Below are 27,958 nucleotides of genomic sequence, written 5' to 3'. Positions count from 1 at the left end.
TTAGGAGAGGTTTTCAAGGGACAGGCAGAGGTTTTTCAGGTCCTCTTTCAGTCGACTGACTTCCCTCTTGACTTTCTGTGGTGTATCCAGAACCTCTATACTGCTGGTGAATGGGTCGTAGCACAGAGAAAAAGGCTTCTTGATCTTCATTGCATAGTTTCTGTGAGGAAAGAAGACAGATTTGCTAGTTCAAAAACTATTTCACTACATGCAGGACCTAGTTATCAGTATGTAGGCATAGATTTCTCAGGCTGACTGTGGTTGCTGTGACATCTTCCTTACTGTCACTCCTTAGAGTTTTCTGGTGCAGTATATCCTCCCTGCAGCTGAAGTGTTTTGCAGCCCAAAAGATCTGCATTGCCTGCTTTTTCAGTGTGGCTGGCTCAGATCCTTCTGCGCTCTTACAGCTCTATGTTAACACAGCTCAGAGTTATTACAACCACAAGCTACAGGAATGCAGAAACACAGCATGTCTGCTGCCTTCACTTCCAAGAAATAACCTGAAGTAGCTCTTACTGCTTAAAATCTTAAAAATCTATCCATACTAGGCATCCTGGGCTATTTTGCCATCTGCATGGAAAGAAAAAAAAAACACAAAACCCAACTACACCCACGATTGCTTGCCATTTTTGACAATGTTTCCATTAAGTACAGGCTGATAGGAACCCCCTGTACTGATGTTGCCTTATGTTTTCCGTTCTGACAGATTCTTGAGTCTTCTGTTATTTTGAGCTTTGGCTGAGCAACTATCTTGAAAAAACATATGAAAAAGCTTTAAGTCTGACTATGGTGTATTCTTTGTCCTTTTAAGTTCTTTTCAGGTCTGCCTGAGTCAAAAGCTCTTGAAAGTCTCTCTTCTGCCAGTGAGTTCTCAGCTGGGTTTTTACAGTGCCAAGACAATAACTAAATCTGAACCCTCAGATTTAAGATGAGGAGCCTAATTTGTTATTGCTATAACCCCAGCAGACAACGCTTCAGGGCAGGAGGTGGGGGGAGCTGGGAAGAAGTCTGGCCCGAGATCTCCTCCCCTAATAAATTCCTTATTTCAACTCCTGCATGCTTCCCAGTAGCTCCACAACCAGCCTCCTGCCTCCAGCCAGAATTGGTCTTGTTGTTCTAACTGTTGGAGATGGAGGCCCAGAATTTAAACTCTGCTTCCTAAAAAAAAAACAAAAAAGGCAAAAAGCAAAAGCCCTTATTACATAACACAGTCACAGAACTGCATTTAGAAACACCTTAAGCTAATGTGAAATAATATTATTTAGGTTGCAGTCAGCTACTTGGTAGAAATTAGATTGCCTGTGAATGCTGTGTCTGCATTCTTGTGCAGATATAATCAGAAGAGAAAGGCAATCTTGTTTTTAAGCCCCCCACTGATCCATGTTAATTCCTGATCCTACTATAAATTTTCCGTGTGACCTTGGGTAAGTCAGTTCTTCAAAATTTCCCATTTGTCTGGAATAATACTGAGGCATCCTTCAGAAGCTGCTAAGATGAGGCATTGTAAGATGAAGGATGGTTAAGGGCATAGGAATACATAGCTATGATTTCCTATGACGCTTTTCTCAGTTAAACATTGTCGTATATATCTTCACTCTAAGAAAACCACTGTGCAGAAACAAGCAATAAGATAGCCTAGCACAGTTATTACAGCAGTGGTAGCTGTATTTATGATTAGGATTTAAGCTAGCGTGTCCCCTTCAATGAAATTACTTACTGCAGTTTGGCCTTGGCATCTTCAAAATTTTCTGCTATGAAATAGACAGGCTGGAAGGCTTGATCCTGATAGGGGTGAACTGCAGTCACTTCTGGATCAAAGGACTTGTACTCTGGCTCATTTGATAAAGCATACTTACAACAGAAATAACAAAGGTTAGAATAGATGATTGTACACAGCAAGAATTACTGCCTACTGAGCTGTGAAATACTCATTGTGCAATAGTTAAAGGTAGTATCAATTCCTGTTCTTTCACCAAGAAATGAGAAAGCTGTTTCTCGTAAATAGCAGTTAGTAACAATAAAAAGTTCTGTTTTGTTCTGTTTGAACAGAATGAAAGAGAGAGATATTTCCCCTATTACAGCATTGTAATGATTTGGTACCATAGCCACATTCTCAAACAGGAAGGAGGAACTCTATGCTATGCCCCAGATGCCCCAGAATATTAGTCTCTAACAAAAAAAAACAATTGTCTCAGTATCATGTTTTAAACCAATATCACAGAAGAATCATGGTACTGCACAGCACTGTTTTGAGTTCCTCAGACCATGTTACAAAGTCCACATTTCCTACTGCACTGAAGAATAAGTGGGATGCTCTTGGCATTTTCAGCACAGCTCCCATGCCAGTTAAGCACTCTTCAAGTTTTCCCAACACTCAAGACATAAATGTACACTGCACTCCATCTGTGTATTTGGAGCACAGAGTTTCTTCTAAAAGTTCTGCTCAGGTTCTTCTGAACCCAAGGCAAGCTTAAAACCAGCTCAGTTCCGGTGCCATTTGGACTACACCACAGATGTGTCTGAATCTGGATTGGCCTCCAGGGAACAGGATAGTGAGTGCAGTGTCCACTTGAGTGAAATGTTCTTGATATTGCCAAAAAAAAGTCAACTCTGGTCAAAAGCAAGAACTTTCTTCACATCTTCAGCCTGAACAGAGGGCTCCCATCTGATTAGGGACAGTCTTTTTGTAGCAATCCATTTTTGCTGGTTGCCTGCTTGTCTTCTTCTCTGCTTCTCCAGTCTTCAGAAGGCTCCTTTCACTATTTCATAATGCAAATGCCAGCTCCCATGGTACTTGTAAAGAGCTGGTAAGACTGGGTGACGCTTTTCAAGACTTTATTCAGACAGTCCCCTTAAGCACATTTTTGCATATTGCACTGAACTGAGTCTGAACTCTCCACCATTGGAGGCCTGCCTCAACCAGTAGGCCAATTTGCTGCAGAACTGGTGCAGAAATTCGTATACACTTTAAAAAAAAAAATAAGATCAAGAATATAAAACACTAAAAGATGGCACTTTTCCTGTTCTTCATTTGCAGCGTGTAATTGAAGAATAAACCTTGGAGAGCACTCATACAGTCTAAGATGGATGATATACACAAACATAAGGCTGTTCTTATAATCTTAGAAACCCAGGGGACTAATGGGAAAAGATTTTAGAAACTCAAAACCTCACAGGGGTCCCGCTATGCTGTCAGAATTGAAGCAGAGCTGAAATCCCATTGATTTTAGTGGATGTTCTGCTTGAAACCGGATGGCCTGAAAGGCCTCTACAAGTTAAGTACTTGTTGTGCTGCAAGAAAAGGATATGTAGCACTGAGTGCTGCCAGAAGTGTGGTATGAGCCATAAGATTTTACAGTATGTAGGACAGAGTCCAGCTGAGTGTTAACAGGAGAAGCATTTTGGATAATGCAGAACAGCTGACAGAGTATAGTGAAATAAACAGTGCAATACTGAGAGCTATTGGGGAGGAATTCTTACAGTTCAGAAGAGGCAAGTTTGGCCAGCAGTCAGACCCATTACAACTGTTCAGTTTAGACTTGGGTATGATTTTCCTGTCCTTTCTGATACCTAGCTGCTGTCATTAAATGATTTGTTAGATAACATGTATTCAAGAACAAGTACCAGGCAGGTGTCATTTCACCTCTACCTTTCATCACCTGCCTTTCTCCAAATTATTGTTTGGGCAACATCAGCTCATACATAGAAAATGCTTGAAATAGACTTCCTACTGGTAAGAGTGGGTGTTACAGAGAAAAGGAAAACATTTTGAAGAATTCATAGTCAGGACACGATTCCTTGGGTCATACTCACACAGAGAGTCAATCCAGCCTGCAGTTCAGAGATGTTTGTAGACACCTTGCTGATGCTGAATTCTCACATAAAATTAGCTAGATGCAACAGTACTCGCCCTTTCCAGCTGCTTAGTTGTTAACTTCTTGCAGCCAACAATTTGGCCTTAATAACTCATGTCTTTATTGTGTCCTCAGAGACCAAACCACCCTGCTTTAAGTGGTCCAGGAGCCTTCACTGCTGAAAAAATCTCTTCTTCACCCAGATTAGAGCAGTATGCCTCCCTGGTCATACAAGTAGCAGAGAGTCTACCCGTTCCACTTATGCTGGCTTCAAGATGATACTGAGTCTGGGGATTCCAATGATAAGCCTGTGGCTTATCATTTACACTGAGAGTATCAGTGGGTGGTATTGAGAAGGATAGCAAATTACTATCAGGATGGACAACGGCTTTCTCCCAGGCAAGAGTGAAACTTATCTAGAGATTTTTCAAGAGCTATCCTAAAGCTGCAAAATGAGCTCTTTAAGAAACTGAATGCCACCATGAGCTTCACTACTTTCTGGTCTGTGTGCAGGGAACATTTTTTACTTCATCTTTTCTAATAAAACTCAAAACAGTCTGGCCACCACTGTATTTCTTAAAAAAAAGGAAAAAAAGAAAAAAAAAAAGGAAAAAAAGAAAAAAAAAAGAAAAAAAGAAAAAAAAAAAAGGCATTTCTACTGAAATAGGCATTGCATTACACATATTTCTCCTGTTTAGGTGAAAAAGAATGTATTTGATATTGTTCCGAAAAGTAATCCATGAAATGAATCAGTTTGCCCTAAAAGGAAACTTCAGTGCTTAAGGCCATAGATATAATTAGTGTACCAAAAGTTTCAGATGCTCAAGTGAAGCGCACAGAAACCACTAATCTGCTGTCCCAAAAAGTTACATAGAAACAAATCTCCTGAGCTCACATGGGGTCAGCATAGCATCATTACTTATCAATTGCTTACCAATTTTCACACTGTTTTGGTTGTTATGTGAAAAGTAAGCAGGAAAGGGGTTCTGAGTGAATACTTCCTCATTACCTATTAAGCACAAATGCCATCACATCTATAGGTAATTTCAGAAGTAAGATGGATGAAGACCCAAATGAGCCCAATTATATCAAAAGCTTTTCCAATGACGTTACCATTCAAGTACTGATAATCAAAGTAATGACAACAAGCACCTATTAATCAAGGATGGTTACCACTTCTGTAGTTGGCCTTACAGTTAGGGAATCTGAGATGCTGTTATACTTTTGTGTTACATGGAGCAGTTTTGTGAACAAGCAGTGCTTGCCTACTACTTAAATACAAAACAGAACAGTTTGTTGGTTGCGGTCTAGTGAAGAGAAGGGTACTTTGGCTGGTATCTAGTGAGGAAGAAAAGTACAACTCTGGTACATGCAATTCCAGACACCAAAGACAGGTGTTTCTGGCATGACTTTTATGTTCAACTGTATCAAAAGAAAACAGAAAGGAAGGTAATATTGTGCATATAGGTTTTGTGGTGCATATTACCACAAAAGCTACGTAAGTACTGGAAGCATTTATCATCCTGTTTAACAACTGTATTTGATTTAAAACTATAATTTATTTATCTATAGTCTGCTTTTATGTATCTCCCATGAAAACTTTCATTTCTAGTTTATAAAGAGTCTTAAAAGAGTACTTGGTCCCCCTTCTTCCCTTTTTGTTCTGTTGAAAACCCTTCTTGTCCTCGCTAATGCCAAAAATCACCCACTATCTTCATAACTTGAGGCCCTGAGAACTACTTGAGAACTACTGACACCAGAATTTTTGCACTTAGAAACAGATCATCTGCTTCAGTGTACTGTGAAACTGAGGAGAAGAGAATATCTCCACTACCAACTGTTTGTCTAAAGGAGATGAAACCGATAAGCTTTCTGTATAGGTATACAGTCTCTCTTTCCTTGAAGAAGAGCTGTATCCAGCCTGCGTACACGAATTTTAGCCTGCGTAAAATTTAAGGTAGAAGTAGTTCTGAAATACTTTTATGAATGTAACACTTCTAAAGCACTTTCTATTTGCAGTTTTTTCTTATTTACAGTTTTTTTGTCACTTTGTTTGGTCACATCAGTCAATGCCTTTCAGATTTATACGTGCATGAAGGTCAAGTGTGCAGCTGAGTTCATAATAGGCATAATATTGCCCTCTAGTGTATAGTCAAGAAAAGTACATGAGTTTTACGTTCAAATCAGTTGCATCACTACTGGACAGAAATAATAAGAAGCAAATCTGACATTTTGTAGGTTGTGTAGTTTCATCACATTTCATCTCTCAGGGTTGAAAACTTGTACAATGCGACAGTAGTTTGTCCTCTACTCCTCAGCTTCTTGTGAGGAAGAATGAATTTCTTCACAAAAGAAAAATCAGTGTCTTAAAGAATATTGTCTTACGTGAGGAAATACCTTGCTTTTGCCAGTGAGTTTAGAAAACTGTATTGTAGAAATCTTTTGATACCACATAGATGACACATACCATAAGTTCCCCATAAGATGAAAGCAGTCCTGCCCCGTAAGCTTTGATGGATCCATTTTGCTTGCAGAGACCAAACTCCACAGTAAACCAATAAAGCTGATAATGAGAACAATTTCTGAAAATCGTAGTCTCAGCAGGCATTTCATTTTTAAGCTTTTCCTTTTTCCTTCATTCTAACTTCTTTTATTCTTAATCGTTCATGTTTTTGGTTCTTCAAATTTTACAACTATATGTTTTAAGAAAATTACTTTTTCACTCCAACGTATAAAATGCAGAAATAAGAATGCATATTTTTCAAAACCTGACATCCTTCCTATTCTCACTCCTTAAAAAGGGCAAAACCTGATAAAATTGTAGCTATTCTTATATAGATTTTAATAAATAAAATTGAGTTGGATTATAGACAGTGAAAACTAACAAACTGTGATAGTACCCAGAAGGATGGCTAAACACCCACAGAGAGTTCAAGACAATCAGAAAAGTCCTTGACAGGGCAGTTTCCCTTCTCTTAGATCTATATGATATCATTAAAAAGAACTGAAGAATGACTTATTCTTTAGCAGCAATGTACCCATTAAGATAATACCAATTTTAAACTTATCTCGCTGCAATAGAAAATAAAGGTACATCTCTCTGGGATTTTCTTACAATAAAGTATGATTAGGATCATACTTCTTTTACATGCTGGACAGTGGTATGATAAAAACTACTTGTGGTTCTGCCAACCTGTCATCCCTTCCCTTATTTTGCTGTATGAGGAAATGGATGTTGAAGGAACAATTCTGGACACAGCCTGACCCCTGAGATACTAGGTAGATGTTGTGCGAAACATGGAAAATATAAGACATTCAAAAAATATAGCTTTGTGGCTTCTAATAAACTTTTAGAAAGCTGAGATATTGTTTTAACACTGAGGCTATTTGCATTACTATTATCAATGGAGTGTGATGGGGACTTCCAGAGGGAAACAAGAATTTATGGTAGACATCTCTGTCAGGATATTCTTCTTCTTCTCTTCATTCTAACATTCTTCTCTTTCTGGTTTCTCTTTCAGGTTCATTTTCTGGTGAAGAAACTTAAAAAATAAGTCTAGGCTAGATGTCTAACTTTTAAAAAATTTGAAGTTTGAGAGACTAATCCAGAGTATGTTTACTATTCAGGATATCTGAATGGCACTTAATAAGTAGTATTCTCACAAATCCTTAACAGCAGGAAGCTCTTTCAAAAAAGTTCTATCATTCTATCTCCCAAAACCCCAAATGATATTGTAAAAATTTTAGATCTACAACATATCTGCTAACATTACCATATCCTTTCCAGAGCCAGAGAGGGATACTTGCAGAGGAATGCTGTGTAAGATACTGGCCTTCACCCAATCTCACCAAGACCTGGGAAATGCCACAAAATATCTTCCTGGCACACATCATTCTTAGGTCTAATCAAAAGATGAATCTTAATCTTATTACATCCTCTCCAGTTTAAGAAAGGAGTAACATACATCTGCCTACAAATAGATTTTAGGTGAGTCATAATCTCATTCAAACCGTGCCTCTTTCCACTTTGGCAGGAGTGGACCTGTGCACTGGTTGAGGAATTTCAGGTGTGACCATTTCCTCTCGTCTACCCCATTTCCTGCAGATTCTCATCCTGGTGGGTGAGGATAAAACTGACAATATAATCAAGAATGGGAAATAACTGCCATATCAGAAAAAAATCATCTGTCCTCCAGCCCACTTTCGGACCAAGTTAAGATGGCAGCTAGGGGTTGCATAAGTTGTTTTCACAGATGTTTAAAGACTAGTGATTCAGGACCAAGTGTCAATATCTACTTTCAGATTGCTCACAAATTTTGTGAGAGTAATGAATATCGGGTGCCCTGAATTCTGATGGTGCCCTGAGCCTCTATGCAATCTACAAGATGAATCTGTAAAATGAATTGGGACCCTCCTGTGACTGGAACTGTAGAGACTGAGATTCAGGAGTACATTCTTACAGCAGCAAAAAGTGTAAGCATTTCCTCAAAGTGGAATCACATGCTTCTGGGCTTCTCCAGAGGAGCTCCAGCTTTTGTTCCAGCACCTTCCTAACCTGTTGGTGTGGAGAAAAGACAGTTCTGCTGATGCTCTCATTTTTTGCATGCTTAAACTGTGACACTAGAGAAGAGTCTTCCCTGAATAGTGAGGGATATGCAGCAAGCCTTTTGGTTTCGCCTGTGATATTAAACTGCTGCCTGTACTTACTGTGGACAGTTTCTCAATCTCTGCTTCAGATGATCCAAGAGAAGCCAGTCCAATATCCTAAAGCAAGTAGGCAAGCAGGCAGTGTTACACTAGCGTGATTATTCAGCCCAAGGGAGAGAAAGAGGGGAAGGGGGAGGACCACATCATTTCTAGCATGAATAGCGTGAACTATCCATTGTTTTTGTCACCCAAAATGACCTTCCATGGCTTCCAGGATGCCTACCTCTCCCTGGCCCCCAGCTACATACCACTGGGAGCCACATTAGATGAGTGTGTAATCCTCAGAGTTCTCTGTGTAAAGTTAACTGTCTCTCAGCTTAATGCTGTATCCCAAGGCACAGATTTATAGGAAGGCATGATATGTGAGGACTGCAAGGTGAGTTTTATCTCTGCCATTACCTTTCTGTCTCTCATTCTCTTTTTGAAAGCCCTTACGAATGTGTCAGATCCATGCAGGTGCAATGCTGTTTAGTCACAACTATGCTCCCTTTTAATTACTATTTCCATGATAAAAATTTGTAGGTGTCTCCTTTTGTCTCTCCTGGGAAATGTATAATACATCAAATAAACCAAACTGTTTATTATCCTTCATTCATCTTTTTATATTGAATGTAACAAAAATAAATAAATAGATTCATGGGGTGAATGCCATCTGTGAAGATGCTTTGTGAAAATGTGAAATGAAAAATGTGAAAATTTGTTTAATGTTATCCCATGTTGCATAATCAATATTATAGGTGGGGAAAGGGTAAAGCTGAAAGTTTTGTAAGTGCTGTCTTATTTTTATGGTGTCTTCAGTTCTAGCATTGAGCTGAATTGAAGAGCTCTTCCTGAAAGAACTACTGACCTTAGGATATTTTAAAAACCATTACACTAAATCTGGTAATAAACAATACTTAGACCAAAATGGAAATTGGCATGTATCCACACTGATACAATTGAAGACCATGATCTGTAAGGTGAACTGGCTTTCTTTTTCAGATATTCATACAGGGACATGCATAATTTAACCTTCTGCACTTATTGCCAGTTTTCACAGTGGCCGCTAACAGATAAGCCTAGAATATGAATTATCTTCTTCCCCCTGCTATGGTTCTGAGGCCTTTAATTATACTAGGTCATTGAGTTCACTTGAGTCTGACATTGACTGCTCATTCTAAATAGATTCTTATTGTACAAAGAAGCTCTGTTTGCTTTCTGGAGCCTCTTCACCAGCATGAGCAATGCTGTGAGAATCTACTGAGTTGTAAAATGAAAAACATCTCAAATGAATGACATGGTGATGGACAAAATTAAAGTATCATGTGAGATAAAAATGTACATTTGGAGACAGAGTCAGCCTAGGGGCTCAATGGCTTTGGTGGCTGGGTTTATTTGGCGTGAGACAGGAAGCCAGGGGAATAGTGCAGCCCACACAGCTCAAACAAGCAGCACCACAAGGGCTCAACTAGCATCCTGCTGTAGGCTGACACAGCCCTCCCACAGAGAAATCCCACAACATTGCTTGCCCTTCCTTTTACAAGTGGTGCTTACCACTCCCTTGGAGTATGTATCTCCTACAGCACTGCTAGCCCACTACTGCTGGAGGTTGAGTCAGACACAACCAAATTTTTAAATAGCATTTCAAGCAGGGTAAGCTGCATGCCTTAAAGGCATGTCTGGCCTGCCTTGCAGAGCAGTTGGTTAAACAGCCAGTAGAACAAGCTTCTTACCTGGGAGAACTGGGCAAACTCCTTGTTGGCTAGCATGGGAACATGACCCAGCAGTTCATGGCAGCAATCTCTGGAAAATAAATGACCTTCACATTTAATAAAGGGAAGATTGGTTGTTGTTGTTGTTATTGTTGTTGTTTTCCTGCTCTGTGTGAAGACTGAATCTTGTGAAGACTTTACTGCAGGAGAGGCTTACACAGCAACCAAGCCTCCAAGTAGAGCAAGGTACTCTTAGGCAAGTGCAAGGCTGGGAGTTGTCCCTTAACAAATTCCTGTTTATCATCTTTTGCACACATGTGTGTAAAGGATTTGTTAAGGGACATTTGTTAAGGGACAACCCATGCTGTACAGCAAATGAGAGAGAATCCAAGGATGAGGAAACTAGCTAGGGATTGAAAATGCAGGCTCTATTCCCTGCTTGATCATTGGGACCATGTGTGATCTAAGACTGCCATAGGGAGCTAGTGTAAGAATTTTAACTGTTTTAATTAATCCGCAGTAGGCGCTTCCATACCTGGTCTGGCTTTACAGAGAATATGGCAAAGCACTGCCTTCTGCTCCGGGGTGCCAGCTGCCTCCCGCTACACTGGCTATTGTCTCACTTGAGATGGCATGGGCAATAGTGCCCTATGTCACAACATCTTTGAAAAGACCCTGTTTTGTCCCAGCGTACAACAAAAACGTCTGTGAACTTGTAATTTCTCATGAAATGTAATTGCTGTTGTCTGGCCAGCAGTTACTGGGAGAATTTCACAGCAGGGAATCAAACCTCAGCAGATGGCAAAAGAAGGCAGGATGAAAAGATTAAACCAGATATTCTCCAGTCTTTTCCTTTTTCAGACAACTTTGCAAAAGAGAAAGAGACCCACACCCTTGCATGCTTGACTTCCCCTTCTAAATCTTCAGCTACCACTTTCTCAAACTATTTAATTCTGTGGACTACTGGATAGAGCTCCAAAATTATTCCCAAGGCAATCATTTCCATTCAGATGGATGGGATTGTGCCAGGTTATCATACTTACGGTTCTGGTGAATGTGTAGGTGAAGAGAAATGCCTTATATACTGCGTGCACTGAAAGACACGAAATGCGAGGCTGGCAAGGAAGTCACGAGCAGACAACAGTCCTGCTGCTGGTATCAGCTGGAAACCTGTTGTTTCTGCAAAGGAAAGTGAGACAGAATTCCACAGTTAATTGCATGACACACTCACTTCGGGTAAGAAGTTTCAGCAGGCCTTAATACTCTGCTGCACTATCTTCCTCCACCTAAGGATTGTAGGAACATACTGACTTCTCAATATCTAAATGTTCCAATGCTTTTATGGGTCCAACTACTGTAACATAAAACTACCAGACTGCTCATCCTACATTTAGTCACACAATAATGATATGAGGCACAGAAATCCTGCTCACTCCAGCTTAAATTTCTAACACATTTGCACACATTTATCTTCTATGTCCCATATGTCTGTGATGTGTCTTAGATCACACATGGTCCCTATGATCAAGTAGGAGATAGAGCCTGCATTTTCAATCCCTAGCTAATTTCCTCATCCTTGGATTCTCTCTCATTTGCATGTGTAAAAGATGATAAACAGGAATTTGTTAAGGGACAACTCCCAACCGTGCACTTGCCTAAGAGCACCTTGCTCTACTTGGAGGCTTGGTTGCTGTGTAAGCCTCTCTTTCCTGCAGAATTTCTTATTCCCCACTCTAAAATCTCTGGTACTTCATGCTGTTGAAGACTGAAGTACGTGAACTGTGAACATGACCCACTCTCGGCAATTCTTCTGTTTGTCAGTGCATCTAGTTCAGAACGCCCCACATGCTACCCAACTTCATTTCAGTTTGTCAGAGTTTCAAATGTATTATTTAGATAAGCACTGGAAAGCCTCACTGTCAGTTTTAGCTTTCAGTCTGAACTTCACTGGAATGTGAACACTCAGGAGAAGGAACAAGTAGGTCCTTGCTGGAGATGAGGGTGTTGAAATTTGGCCCTTAGCCATTTAATGTCAGAGTTTTCATTAGCTATTCTCAGCTATTTTTCCTTCTGATTTTTTCACCATCATGATTGCCTAGAACTAGCTAAATACCTTCCTAGTGATGTGACCATATACATTTTGTTTTGCATGTATCTGCAGGAAAGGTTAGAAGAATGTAACACTTGCACTTGGTTTTTACCTTGTGCTAATCAGTGTTATCTCTGGGCACTCTGTATTACTATGGAAGGTCCGTGAGAACAGCTAGCAAAACAATCAGTTCTATGGTTAACAGAACACATAATCTTCATTTCCATGGGAAACATGGTTGGTGGTCTACAAAGCTAAGAAAACTGAAAAACACTGCTTTTAAAAAGAGCCAATGGCAATCTTTTTGAAGTTCTATATTCAAAATCTGTGTTGCATTCTCAGCTTCCATAAATGACATTTCATTTGCTTTAAAGCATAAAACTATATTAAAAAATCAGAAATTGTTTTTTTCTCCCTTTCCTATCCATATCCTATTGTGTCATGAAGCCCAGAACATAATTTTTTAATGTAAATGAACAAACAAAAAAATCCCACCCAGAAACTAAACTATTTACAAGATTTGTTTTGTTTTTTAATCTTTCTTCCAGCATTTCTTGTCTGGCTCTTTCTGCCTGTTAGTGTTTTTCTCATTTAAAAAAAAAAAAAAAAAAAAAAAAAAAAAAAAAAAAAAAAAAGGAAGAAAAGAAGAAAGAGAAAAAGAGAGAAAAAGAGAAAGAGGACGAAGAGAAAGGGAAAGAGAAAGAGAAAGAGAAAGACAAAGACAAAGACAAAGACAAAGACAAAGACAAAGACAAAGACAAAGACAAAGACAAAGACAAAGACAAAGACAAAGAGAGAAAACAAGCCTTACTGAAAGAAATAGAAGTGGCAAAGGATGTGAAACTATTCAAGACAAAAAAGCATGAACAGAAAGAATGCTTCTACCTGACAGTATGAGAGATAGAGTTTACCATGCTCATCTTCTATTGCTTGCCAAAATTCAAAGTAATGAGTACAAAAAGGCAAAAAAGCTGAACAACAGAAAAAAAATCTATGGAGATTATGTCTATCTATAAGCTGACCAAAGGTATAAGAATTAACCATTTTGGGGTAATTTTGGGGCTAAATTCTGAGTCTGAACCATCTGAAAAATATATCAGACCAGTACTAAACTTTGAAGTAAATCAATTTTGGAAGACTATGAGAAGGTCTAGGGAAAATCATATTGTTTTAGAATCCATGTTGGAGGAGCTGAAAGGAAATGAAAATTAAAGCTTGTGTTCCTGGGATTCTTTTTTAAAAATAGGCCAGTGAATCATACAGTCTGTTGATGGAACAAGCTTGGCAAGTTGCCTACCAAAGCCATAGGAAAAAGTTATCTGCTGAAGGTATTATCTGCAAAATCTGAACTTTCATTTCATCAATGCACAATAAAACCAGCAATCAGTAGAGAACTGGAGGCTTGACTGATTGGACTTGCTGCCCAAAGGTCTCTGAAGTCAAAAACAGATGAAGAAAAGATCTTGAGCAGTTGACCTAAAGTGATCCGTAAGATTTAAATCTTGGCCTAGAAAAATTTGTGCATACAGTACTGCACATTGTAGTGTGAGCTTGCCTGAGCCAGTTCACTGGCTATAATTTCTTCCAGCTGCAGATGACAATGAATGTCTAAATCCAAACATCTTTCCTAGAAAGAAAGAAGTATCTAGGTTTGTCTAATTAATCTGTTAGAAAAAAAAACATTATGTTAATCTGTCACCTGGTTAATCCTTTAAATTCACTTTAAGTAATCTTGAAATACTTATGATGTAGGGTCCATCTGTGTATAAACCAACCTCATTACCAGAGTAGGTAACACTAGGCAGATCTTGTAGTTCTACTTGTATTAAATTGAAAAGGAATTGCTTGGCAGTGTTCACAGACACTGCTGTGTAAAAGACAAGATGGAATTTCATCTGGTTTTCTAGGCTGGCTATAACATGATAATTTTCTATCCAGGATATTCCTCCCTCTCTCTGCATCTCCATAGTTTATTAGACAAAGGCTTATTTATCATCACATATTCTAAAGAATGGTCCAGTCATTACAGGCACTATTCAGTAAAGATATGTGCTGGGATTTGTGTCCAAACTGGAAGAGTTCAGAGCTCAACCAGAGCTAACCAGTGACAGGATGAACAGCACGATGCATCTTTATACAGGGTGTAGTGAGTGAAATTCCTCCATAGTATGCCAAGGAACTTTGGGAGACCTAATGTCCTGGGGATTAGCTGAGGTTTGTTTGGTGGAACACTGCACATCCATAGCACAGGAAAGAGCCTAAGCTGTTGATTCATGAGTTGCAGGAGCAAAAATTCTGGCATTGCCAAAAAATGTTGGTAAAAGCCAACCAAATTAATAATAAATAAGAATAACTCCTTACAAATCATATCCTTCACCCAGTGGATGACTGGTACAAGGTTGTCTTTAACATAGCTTTTGAAAGCATTACAGATGCTTCTGACTCAGACAGAATTTTTTGCAAAGAAATCTTGCAGTAATGTCAATTTTAATGCAATCCTAAAAATTTTCTGCATAGTGAAACAATCATACTAGTCATTAAAAATAAAGAGAATATCAATTCAAAGTCTCCAAGCATCCAAAATATCTTACTGACTCTTAAGTGTCTATCAGTAAACATAATACATTCCACCAATTCTGTTCTGTCTCTGCTTAATATTTCATAACGTCTTAAGGCTGAACAGCAGATTTTATCTACGTTTTAAGGAAAGTAGGACCAGCACTCCAGAGAGCCATTCTTTCCATTTTCCTTCAACACCCATGCCAGGATGGAATAAAATGATTCTGACATTCTGGTTCTCATTCTCAGTCAAATAATTTGGACAGTTAGCTTACACTAGCCATGCTCTTTTTGAAGTAGTTAAGCTTATACTCCCTTTGAATATTATCTCAAATTTTACTAGAAGAATTTTTAGATTGACCATTTTTACTGTTTGTTGTTGTTGTTGTTGTTTTGTTGTTGTTGTTTTGCAAAGCATGGAGAAATTTTAGAATGAGAGCCTACAAAATAACTGAACAGGTCCAGACTCCATGCAATCAAATCCTGTCAACAACATGAGCAAGAGAAATAGTGCATGACAGGATATTATGTTGTCCTAAACTCTTTCACTTTGCAGTCAGCTGATTCAGTTACAGAGTATTGAATATACGTGATTTCTGTAGCTCTCTGCTGTCAACTACTGTGCAAATCAAACAAGATGAGATAAATTACTTCATGAGAAAAATATCTGTAATCCTAGGGAAGAAACAGATAGCTGAATAGAGAAAATATAAGTGAGAAAATACAGAAGAGAATACATAATACACATGAAAATTCCTACAGCTGGTTGTGATGGTGCCGGCATGTTCATGAGAGATGCAATTCATATATATAAGCCAGTCCTCCACTCTCTTACACTAAAAGTGCAATAGTGTATTTATCATCAGATAATTTAACTTTACTAAAATTGGCAGTGTCTTGGAAACATATTCAGGCACAGAAAGCTTAACTAAGTTTACTATCTTCATCTACTGATGCATGGAACAGGTCGCTTTATTCCTTGAGTACTAGATTAAATGGAATTTATGTAAAGTTAAGGCAGTGTTTTTATTTATCTGTTTTGACATAGTGAGCAGCTGTCCTACACTCTCTGGCACATCTGCTTGTCACTCAGGATGAACAAGGAGGTTTCAAAGACAACCTTTCTTTAGTTAATTTTTGATAGCAATGGTAAATCAGCTGAGTGACACATCTCATTGGGCAAGAGAATGTATTCATCCTGTGGCTTAATAATAGTACTGCAGGCTCTCTTTCTTCTAAGATCATCAAGTCCAACCATCAACCCATCAGCACCATGCCTGCTAACTGTGTCCCTAATATGCCACATTCACACTTTTCTTGGAAACCTCCAGATTCAGTGACTCCACCACCTCCCTGGGCAGCCTGTGCCAGTGCAGCACCACACTTTATGAGAAGAAACTGTTCCTGATATCCAACTGGAACCTCCTCTGATGCAACTTAAGGCTATTCCCTCTTGTTCCATCATTGTTACCTGGAAGAAGAGGCTGATTCCCACCTTGCCACAAGCTCCTTTCAAGTCTTTGTAGAGAGTAATAAGGTCTCCCCTGAGCCTCCTCTTCTCTAGACTGAACAACCTCAGCTGCTCCTCATATCCTTGTGCTCCAGACTCTATACAGTTCCTTTTCCTCTTTTCCTTTCTCTGGACATAGTTCAGGGCCTCAATGTTTTTCTTGCCACGAGGGACCCAAAACTGAACATAGTACTCAAGGTGTGTCCTCACCAGTGCTGAGTACGGAGGGATGATCATCTCCCTCATCCTGTTGACTACACTATTTCTGACACAAGCCAGAATGCCATTGGCTTTTTTGGCCCCCTGCGTACACTGCTGGCTCATGTTCAGCTGGCAGTTAGCTTACACCCTAGATCCTTCTCCTCCATGCAGCTTTCCAGCTACCACCAAATATCCAGGAAACCATAGAACAAGTCGTGGTTCAAAATGACTGGCCTTTTAAAAATCTGGACACATCCTGAAGTTGAGGTATGTTGTCTTCTTGGTAGCCACAGTGTTTCTCCAGCTGTTGGAAAGCATCCAGGTATTGTGTGCAGGCATGAGTAGGGTAGAGGCTTCTCAGCTTCCTGTAGACTTCTCTCCTGGAAAGCAAGAGCTGTGTAGAGTGTCCCACCTCACTGATTAAATACCTAAAGCATAACCCTCAAGCATAGGTGGCAGTCTAAAAAGTAGTACAAAACTATCAAGTAGTAAAAAAACAGTAAAAAAAAAAAACCAACCAGGAGTAATAAAAACAGTAGTGGCAAAAACAAACAAACAAACAAACAAACAAAAACTTATAGAAATGATTATTTTTGCTCAGACATAGCCCTAGGGTGTTAACAATTTTTATAAATCTTGTTTTATGAAAATTGACATCATTCTTGGAAATACTGGCTATGGAAAATGTTCTTTTGTTGTTTTTGTATTGCTGTTTTTGTGTGTGTGTGATGCTATTGTTGCTATGGAGGCGATAGCCAGACTCTGTAATGTCTCTGTCCATTTATATGGATATCTTACACAGTATGAGAGTAATGAATCAGAATGAATGGGGAAGGAGAAAATGAAACAAAACAAACAAACAAACAAAAAAAAAACATACAACACAAATCTCAAAACTTAGGAGGAATAAAAATAAAAGAACAGAAGGAAACAGTGGCTGCTATCACTATTGCAAAAGCTGCAGGAGACTGGGCCATTTCCGTGGAAGAATGAAGAAAAAATGAGAATAACTAGAGTTCAAAAGTTGCCTTAGCTTATTCCCCTCAGACAACTTCTGACTTCAGTGGGATTGCATGGGATCTGAACTAGCACACAGTTCCATGCTAGACCGGAGTTTAGAGAGAGCAGAACTGTTTACACTGCTGCACATATGGTCCCTTTTATCAAAGTATCACTCTACTGTTTATCCAAACATTGACTACCACAGAAACACAGAGAGACTCAGAAAGCAGTGATGAATTGTCCTAAGTCAAGCATCCATTCCCTCTAAGTCCACAGAGGAAATCATCTAAGTTCCCTCAAAAGTCAAAAGAGAGTAGCAGACATCTCCAGAGGGCAGTTTAGCTTGCCCTAGAATAGCATCTCAAATAGATGTGATGCCTCATCACATGGAGGTGCTAGTTTGATTGTAAAGGACCCTCAATCATGGATCATCTTTCAGAAAACTGACGTAGAATTAAAAAATTACGGTACTCCATCCTTTTTATTTCTAAAATAATCACATTGTTTTCTGCATCACTTGTCTCCACAAAGGGCCATTATGCTGATACCTGAAGGTCTGGTACAGAGATGGGAAGAGAAAGATGTTTTACATATATTTCCTTATTGATTTGGATAAAAAGTGGTACTATTCAGTTTTTTTTATGAAGATGTCACAGGTATACCCCCGTAATTTTGTCCTAGATTTTCCCTTTTTCTTGTCACACCTTCATATCTTTTGCCCACAAGAAGCCTTATGTGATTACTCAGTTTCAGGGCCTTTCACAGCGTGCTGCTTAAAAACAGAAACTCAGCTCATCTTCACCTTTTTTTTTTTTTTCCTGAAAGTCATATTTCTGCACTTGATTAGTTTTTATTTTTATAACCATGTTGCTACAAACTGAAGGCATCCAGCAACTCTTCAGAGAAAATTCTCTTCAGAAGAATTCAGTCTGTGCTACAAATTTCCCATTTGATTGCACTGTTCTCAATTACATTTTGTTTTTCCTTTGTTACCTGATGTCAGGTCACAGCTCTGAGGAGCTGTGATAACCATTGGGAGGTCTAATTTTGGAAACAGTTTCACAAGACAAGACAACATAGATTGCTGGGGCTTGCTTTTTGAGGAAATAGGCATATACTGCTGTAAAGGTCTGTTCTGTTACCACACTGGGACTAATTCCAGGTGGAGAACTGGAATGACAGAGTTTGGGAAAAAAGAAAAAAGAAAAAAAAGAAAGGAAAGAATACAAAATTAAATTTTCTTAAATATGAGTTTCACACACAATATACCATGCCAAGATTGCTGGCTAGTGGTAGCAGTTATGAACATGACACTGGCCAACATGACAACTGAAAGATTTTATGAAAACCTATTAGAGCTTAATAATAATATGACTGCCTGGCTGAGTTGGATTCAAGTTCTCTATTCTATGTGATTCTAGCTTTCTGTGGCATGGTAAATCTTATTTAAAATAAAATAATTACTGAAAAAAGATGGAAAGGCCCTTTGGTTGAGGTCCTGGAATGAGACATCTAATATATGTATTTAATACCTGACATGGATATAAAATTCCTATATAATTTGAGCAAATTACTTAAACTTCCACTTTTTCAGTTCCCCAGCATTCTTCTTTTCCCCCGCCTTTGGGCTATCTTTCCATTTAAACAGCAAATTGAACAAAGATTATTATGTGCATGTGGCACTTTTCCCAAGTTTAAGATATTCTACTATAGGCTCCAGGTGTTTTGTGGCTTCTGATATCTTGATGTAATGGTCTAGCAGGGAAATGATCAGGAAAATGCATTTTGCTCTAGAAAGTGAATAGTCAGTTTTAGCTCTGAGAATGGCTTTCTGTAAAACAAATGGCCAAAAGAAAATACTTCACTATAGAGTAAGATCTGAAGTGGCTAAAGATGGTTTCAAATTACTGCCTCACACTGCCAGTCCTTCCTAGTACTGTAGTGGAATGGTGCAGGAGTCAGAGTATATGTGACAAACTCACCAAGTTGCAGTTTCCTGCTCTGTGTATTCGATGTAAGGCAAAGGGTCCCCACTGTAAAGAAGAGAGGAAGTAATGCATGCTTCTAAAGCAAGATTCAAATTCAACTTCAAGAATTTCTTTCTTTGCCAGCACAATGAATGTTTGCTGTAATTAATATAGAAATAGCAAATAGTATATAATTAATCACTTATTTGTCTAGGTAGATTCTTATGTGTATTTTCTCAACTGTTATATCTGGGGAGAAAACAGAGGGATGTGTTAAGAAAGAGAGTCGTGTTCTGCTTGACAGAAGAAGAAAGAGGCATTCCAACTTAACTTTTCCTCTGCTGATTGCAATCTAGCAACCATCATACACTGTGTGTCTGCGTGATCTGTCTCTGGAGGACATGATCATCACAATATCATCACCAAACTCATCAGCACAGAGATGCCCAGGCACACAATGATTTCTCATATAGACAGTCTTGTCTTCCACACTCCAATAGCTCTGAGTCATTTTATTATATGCTTTTGTGATGTTTTATGATGGACTATCTATAGCATGTAGTGGCACTGAGAAAACTATTGTCAGATAGAATTCTAACTTGGGAAGTTTGACCATTTCTTGGACTTCCACAACCTGTTCTAACCACATAGTTATCTCCCCCAGACAGCAGTGTGATTCTAATGAAGTTTTATGCAGAAAGACAATAACACTTTCATTCATACACATGAGACACAAGAGTTTTTTAGGCTTTTCTGTCTTCCTATTAGAAAAGACTGTAGTCTTGATCGCATTGTTCCAATTAGGAAAAATTTAGTTGGGAATTTTAATCTGCGTGGGCATAGACTTTTGACAAATAAATAATAAAAATAGTAAATTTTCTTTTCTTTGTCAAAAATACATTCTAAAATCTTGCCAAGGAATTTCATAAACATTGTTCCTCGTAGTTTCTTGAAAAAGATAGAAAGACCCATGTGGAGGAATTACCTCTGATAAGACACTCAGTGAGATGTAAATTCAACCTCATTACTTTATCTTAGTATGTATTTGCTGTGTTGTGAGAAAAGTTTATGAAAAGTATGAAGGTAAACGTTCTGTTTCTAGATTCTGTTTTCTATTAAATAGCCTCATAGATGCATCGACAAAATATTTAGTCTCTGGTATTTCCTCCACATGACGATGTCTGAAAGTACACAGTGAAAGAGAAGCATCTTTTCAGCAGCCTTATACTTACACTCTGTAATTATAGGCAAGGTCAGCAAAGTATGCCCTCCTCTTCCTGTACTCCAGGTCAGTGTATCCCTGAGTTAGAACATAATTAAAAAAAAAAAAAAAAAAAAAAAAAAGCACTTTACATGAAGAGATGTTTCAGAGCATGAATAAATTCTCTGGCAGAAGCATTCAAAACAACTAGGTTTCTTTTAAGTTGTTGTCTCTAAGGCAATGAATCGTGATCCTTTTGAACAAGGCAAGCCAAAATCTGCTCTTGGTTACATCCATGACATTCTGCTCAAACCCTGGGCTTTGTGGCAGAGAAGAAAGTAACATGTCTTGGTGCAAATGTTTTGGAGTTATTCGTAAATGCTACCTCACAGACCATTAAACTTACAGTTAAATTTAAATGAAAATCATGCTAAAATATAATTGAATTAGCGGTGGCTAATCTCTTCTGCTGGAAAGGAGTTGAATCTCTGAGTCATTGCACGTCTTTGCTAAGCACAAAAGCTGCTGCACTGGAGAGTGATGAACATAACAGTACCAAGTCTGATATCATCTTACCAGATAAAGCACAGTACACCTGAACAGTGAGAAAATAAGAAGTCTTCACTGTCTAGAAATCATTGGAACAACCACTTAATACATTAAAAAAATGTGCATTCAGCTGAATCTCCTCATGCTCATTTATTGCCATGTTATAATGAAGACACATTCAGAGGTGTTGTTTCAAAAGGGCAGTTTACATATTAAATATGGACATTTTCATTTTTTCCTCCTCAGTATTTACTAGAAGTCTAGCTTCAAGCAGAGTTTTCCAGCTCTTACTAAGAAAAAAAAACTTGTGGAATTAGGTTCCCTTGAATTTTACATCATCCATAAGAGGAATAATGTTTGAAATCTGGTGCCATGTTACTAATATAACTCATAAAGCAGTGTTGATCAGCATCACTGTACAAATATTTATTATTCTCAAATATTCAGAACTTTCTGGAACCATTTTGCCTTCTACAAGCCAATTTTCTCCCTTAGGTTTATTCACATAATTTTCAGTGTAGCAATAATAGCAGTAATACTACAGTTAATGAGTATTGTGTGCATAAATCTAAGGGAAGAACAGGATCCCAAAAACCACCTTTGCTTATCAGTAGGTGTAATGTGCCCATGTAAAACACATCGTAAAGCCATTGGACCAGGCTCTTCTTGGTGTTAGGACCTTTCATCTTCGTCCCTGCAGCAGGGATCTCCCCAGGGAAGCACAACAGTTCCTAATCAGTGTACCTATTCGGTAGTAAATGTGTACACAAAATTTCTGAGCCAGCTGTATACATTATCATGTTTTTATACTTTCCACCAGCATGCCCACATTGAACCATGCTCAGCAGCATAGTAAAGAGAGGCTGATTTGTGCTTCTTCATGCAACAGAAAATGGTTTCCAGTGCTTGAACTAACTTGCTTCAAGTTTAGGCATTTCTACATTGCACTGCGTTCTGCAGCATCAATTTATTTCCACTCAGTACTTCAGTAACTCTACACTGCTAATGCTTTCTTTCACTCTACTCAGTACTCACACCTTCTATTTAGCAAATTGAAGAGGAACTTAGTCTTATTCAAATAATTCCCAATATGTATTCATTAATCTCATGAGAAAAAACACCTCAGAGTCAGCTCAGGAAAAACATAGGCAAATATTTGGAATGTTTCTATCAGAAAGATGCAAGGAAGAATGAAAGAGAGAGTCGTAGAATATCCTGAGTTGGATGGGATGCACGCGGATCAACTTGAATCCAACTCCATGCTGATATCCTGGTTGAGGTTGATCTGAAGATCTCCTAGAGATTTTTAGTTTAATAAATCACTATCAAAAATAGAATATAGACCTGAATTATTGTTATATTTTTTTTCCACACAGAGATGTACAGTCAGGAAATGGCCCTTCAGATTCCCTTATTCATCTGTACAGAATTCATAGCTCACTTATTCATCTGTTCAGAATTCATATCTCACTATGCTGTATCTGGAAACCTTTTTTTTTCCCCCAGTACTTTGTCTTAGAATTAGCATCAGTGGAGTAGGAGTCTGCATTGCATTTTTTCTCCTCCTAATCTATATTTTCTAGATATTAGAATCAAAGAGTCACAGAACATTCCAAGTTGGAAGGGACTTATAAGGATCATCAAGTCCTACTCCTACATTTTCCTTTGTCCTTTTCAAAAGAGATGCTTAAATTGAAGTTTTGATAAGCTCCAGTTCCTGCTCACGTGGCAAAGTAAGCAGCAGGGAGGTGTCTGCAGAATTCCTTCTCCTATTTCTTTCATGAAAAATCATCATTGAATCTGCCTAGTTTTCAGTTATCCCACCTACCTGCTGAACAGGGCTACCAAGGGGCATGCTGAGAGCCTGAACCATTCCTCCACAGATTTTGGTATGGTGAGAAAGTCCCCAATACAAAATGGAAATCACCATTGTAAAAAACACTTTGAAAGTTTTAAAACAGCAAGAAATCCTATAGAGTCCTTATCTTGTGAGAAGAAAAATAAACCACCACAAAACCAGGATTAAAAAAAAAAAAAGCAAATTCTGGAATCTGCCTTCAGCCATCACAGCTCCCACTCTCACCCCTCTAACCTCAAGCACTGAACCACGCGAAGCAGAGCCTGGCACCATGCAGATGTTACAGGTCTGAGTACATACACAAATCTGTTACGAGTAATACCCTGTTTGTGGCACACTCATAATGAATACCTAATGCCTGAATCCAAAGGAAAGCCCATAACAATCATTGTAACAATATTTTGCAGACAGAAAATTATCAGTAAATACTGTCAAAACTCCGGCTCCAGAAACCTTGGGAAAAGATGAATGTGAATAAGAATTATAGTCTTTGAAACTCACTTCCAATTTAAATTTTACCTGATTATTTCAGTTGAAATCACTAGATATTTTGAGATTCTTCAGTCACATTTAAACATTAGTTCCAGTATTATGTCCATGAATCTGTGCTGCCATGTATCTGATTTATTTGTTGTCTAAACAGTGAATTCAAGTTCAGGCATCATACTTCTCTCTGTGGAATCTGACAATACGGTATTTCTTAGCAACTAGCTCTTTGCTGCTTCATTATTGTCCACTGTACATCTGCACTTGACTGAGATTTCTGGCATATACAAATTTAGAAATGCAGACATTAAGTGTTTGAAAAATAAATTCATGGGAAATACAGAATGTGGAAAACTGAGAAACCTGAAGTCTAGGTGGACCAAATGGTAGAAAGTGGGTATACTTCAAAGAAAATAGGGGTAAAATAATAAAATAGAGATTTTTATTTTAATAAAACAATGAAATGAAAACACAAGCTAAAGACTAAAATTGAAATAATGATAATCATGTTTACTTTGGTGAATCAAGGCCGATAAGCTTCTCTTGTTAATTTATTCATTCTGCAATCCTTAACTTCACTGAATATCAGCCTTTTCCTGGCTCTTCTTTGCTTTTTTTCCCAGAGTGTTCTCTTATTACTGAAATTCTCCCCAACAAACAAACAAACAACAAACAAACAAACAAACAAACAAATGAAAATATTCCCTATAGAACGTTCCCTTTTGGAAAACAAACTGTGACATCAAACTTACAGGGTGACCATGGTCAAAACTGGGTTCATACGTGGTGATCAGGTGGTGACATTTGTCTAGATCTTGAATTTTTCTGGGGAACCAGGGCACTGTAGAGAAAGAAGTAAGAATTAAATTAAATAGGATCAAGTAACGTAAGAAAGACATAAAAAGCAGAAGTTATGTGGATGATTACAAATTTTCTTTTCATCATTGAATATATAAATATTCACAACTATGCATCACTGTACATCTGTAACTGAGTTTCAGTTTGCTGACCAAGCTGTAGGACTGGACGAAAAATGATCTGAAACTAACTTGTAAGGATAAACTACCAGTTTTAATTAGGAGAAATAATCTTTAAAGTCAAAAATATTTCATCTTACATCAAATGGGATGTTCTTTTTGGAACAGTACAACAAATTTTGTTCTACATTTTGGATTTCAAAAATATTTTGATCTTGTCTAAACAGTATTCTTAAATTTTCATACTGTTAAAAGTGAGATCAGCAATTTAATTTCTCAAAACAAAACAGGCCGAGAATATTACTTTTTTTTCTTTTTATCTCTTTTTTTCTTTCTTTCTCTTTTTTTCTTTCTTTTTTTTTTTTTTTTTCCCTAGGAAAATAAATAAAGCATTAGCTGAATTTCCAACAGTTTCCTTCCCTTGAAGTGAGGAACTTTTAATCAGGTGATTAAAAGAATATTTATACAGTACTAATTTTAATTTAAATCCCAGCACTTATAATTAACTAAGTTTAAAACCACAGAAGAAATGCAAAGTTAATGTTGCTTTCTGAGATCAGACTGATGCTGAAGCCACACTCTGTCACTGTAGCTGAGAAAAGGACCTTTAGGAGTCACCTGAATCTGATACTTGATAAGAGGAGATCAGGTATCTATGTACTGAATGACAAACCCAGCTTTAGCCCTATTAAATTACACCCAAGCACTGAAGTGTAAAGCTAGAAAAGCACATTAATTTAGGAAATTTCAGTTCTTTCATGCAATAATAGGCAATGCTGCAATAAGAAGGAAGAAATACAAGTCCGACAGATGTCTTACATCAACTCTTTTTTTTTTTCTCAGTCTTTTAACAGACCATGCTAAGCACAGATCCTAGTTCCGGCAAATCTAAAATGAAGAATTTCTTCTGAGCACAAATCTCTCAGCTACCAAGGAAATCCTAAAGAGACACTCCTTCAGTTCCAAAGCCAACTTGGCTCTCCACTTGCCCTGATGACAGCAATATCCTTTTGATATCCCTGCAGTCCCTGAAGACAGCTTGGACTGTCTCTTATCACTAGCCTGAAGGTGAATTTCATGAAACACCCAAAGGTGTCCAAACAGAACTGGATTAGCTAAAAGGTCCCTGAGGATTGCTGCCTGGCGTTGGCAAGTATTGGAAGCCTGAAAGCAGTTTCATATTCAGGGAACCATGAGTCAATCTATCTCTCTCATCTAGCAGGGGCATTTCTGACATTCCCAATTTCTAACAGTTTCCTGTACTCATTCATTTCCTATCTGCCTGTAAACAGGACAAAGAGCAGTTTGTCGCTGACAGATACACTTTTCCATCTTGCTATGGTAATTCAACTGGCTGTTAGCAGAGTAGCCACTTGCAGCATTTTACAAGAAGCTCATCACCTGCTTCTACCAGTGAGACCACTACCTCAAGGTTTTCTGCTGATCCTCTCTTCCTCTTACACTCTGGAAGCTTTTTCCAGCAGGTAGCATTTAGCTCTTTTCAGTGGAAGAGCAATCTAACTCAAGAGAATCCTACTGGAGCCAAATGGCAGCAGCCTCGGCACAATAAACAGACATCTACAGCTCATTTTTAGCAAAACCAACACCATACACTACAAGCAAAAGAAACATTCAGACTCTCTGCCACATTACTGCATTCCCAGCAAGTGTCTGCAGTCAGTTCTATTCCAAGTTCTCATTTCTCAGTCCACAGGTTTCCTGTCATTGAAGTGCTTCCAGTTTCTCCTGAGCTTCTTACTTTGCCTCTCTTTCCTTCTCATTTCCCTCTTTTTGGAACACTATTCTCACCTCTGTTCCATTGTCAAATTTGGAATTTGACAATGCCAAAATGCCCTCCTTTTCACAACAGCCGGAATGATCCCAGGGAAATGAGTCACACATGTTTAAAAAAAAAAGTGCATGCTCACCTGCTTTCCAGTCTAATGAAGTTATTATCATTGAGCTAAAGGTAATTAACAACCTCAGAAAAAGAACTGCCAACAAAAAAAACTACTCCAAATACAAATAAAACAGCATTAGCATATGTATATGGTTCTTACTTTTGTCTTCATTGCCCGTTTTCACATCCTCTGTTACTCTCTTTAAGGATGTGATAAGGTGACTAATATCAGCTCTGTGAACTTCACATTCAACAAAAATGTCAAGATGATCAGCAGAGTTCTTGAGCTTTTTGATTCTCCTGGTTTCAAAGTGATGGATCTCAGTTTCAAACATCTGCAAGAGCTAGATGTTAATATGATGAAGCTTTTCCAAAAATATGAAAAGCCAAGTCTAGAGACAGTTCTGCAATGTCTTTAAAAGGTGATGAAAAAAGATCTTAGCAAGAAGTACATGTTAAGCAATGAAGTCTACTAATGCCCAGCTTAGAAGGAAGATACAGGCAGAGCTAGAGTAAACACAGTAGAATTAGGTAGAAGGAGACAGAGATGAAAGATGAGATATTGTTGATTGCAGTATTTCATCTGTGCAGAAATAACAAATGAGTGTAACTCTCAAGAGCCAGCAGAATGGAAGCAGATCTATTGATGTGTAATTGCACCATAATCATTAAATAACTGCAAATAATTAGAAATAAGTAACAAATACAATGCTTTAATTTTGGGTTATTCATTTTCTCAGACAAGAGTGAGCACTTTGTAAGGATAGTTCATGCTCTTAGAATACATAATGCCTCTGTGATTTACAGCTCTTGTATTTTCTGTCTTTCCTGCCAAATATGAAAAAAAAAAAAAAAAAAAAAAAAAAAAAATCATTGGCTCCTAACATCCCTACATTTAAGTATTTCAAATGTTGCCCTGTTTTTCTGTCATAGTTGACCACCACAACTGATAGAAAGAAGAAACAGACTGGTATATGCTCTTGCATAGAATTGTGATTCTTCTAAATAACTATCTAGTTGCTTCTTCCATTCAGAAAATTTTCCTTCTTTACCTAGAGAAATCATTCATGCTCTCTGAGCATCTGTAGCACAACAGGAGCAAGAAGGAAGGAGTAAAGCAGGTGGAGAGCACAGGCAGGCAGAGAGAAAGGAAGGCGAGAGAGATGGAGAAGCAGAATGGGAGAGGTGAAGGCAATAGGAACAGTAGAAGTGGGTCTGTGGAGGTAGGGAACAACAGGTGAAAAGTGCAGTCTGTACCTCAAAGACTCTAGCTGCCTTAGAGAGCTCCGTCTTCTTTACAGTGCAGAGGGTGAAGTTCAGTATGAGAGTGTCTCTGTCATCCGCCTTGCTGGAGTCAAGACTACCTCGCCTGTTTAGGGACTCTGCACTACACATCTTCTCCTCACT

General features: G+C 38.3%; 1 protein-coding gene across 1 annotated transcript; it reads right to left on the bottom strand.

Moving 5' to 3' along the window:
• On the bottom strand, positions 1-27,946 carry LOC125694615 (tyrosine 3-monooxygenase-like). The gene is made up of 12 exons (XM_048948175.1): positions 27,809-27,946; positions 26,712-26,886; positions 24,427-24,515; positions 20,813-20,880; positions 19,596-19,646; positions 16,846-16,991; positions 11,296-11,431; positions 10,274-10,343; positions 8,562-8,618; positions 6,322-6,417; positions 1,718-1,851; positions 1-160 (listed from the first exon to the last, which is right to left on the bottom strand). Exons 1-12 carry the CDS (start codon positions 27,944-27,946, stop codon positions 1-3), a joined length of 1,320 nt encoding a protein of 439 aa, XP_048804132.1.
• Between the last annotated feature and the right edge of the window lie 12 nt (positions 27,947-27,958).

The sequence above is a fragment of the Lagopus muta genome, chromosome 1 (genome assembly GCF_023343835.1).
Source record: "Lagopus muta isolate bLagMut1 chromosome 1, bLagMut1 primary, whole genome shotgun sequence".
Classification (NCBI taxonomy): domain Eukaryota; kingdom Metazoa; phylum Chordata; class Aves; order Galliformes; family Phasianidae; genus Lagopus; species Lagopus muta.
The sequence above is the reverse complement of the archived record's forward strand: the minus strand, read 5'-3'. Positions and strand labels throughout refer to the sequence as shown.

Excerpts from the sequence above, each read along its gene's own strand:
- LOC125694615 (XM_048948175.1), bottom strand. The coding sequence starts at position 27,946 with ATGTGTAGTGCAGAGTCCCTAAACAGGCGAGGTAGTCTTGACTCCAGC. Across the intron at positions 26,887-27,808 it reads AGGCAGCTAGAGTCTTTGAG|ATGTTTGAAACTGAGATCCA; the intron begins GTACAGACTGCA and ends TAGCTCTTGCAG. Across the intron at positions 1,852-6,321 it reads CATCTTATGGGGAACTTATG|TATGCTTTATCAAATGAGCC; the intron begins GTATGTGTCATC and ends TTCTGTTGTAAG.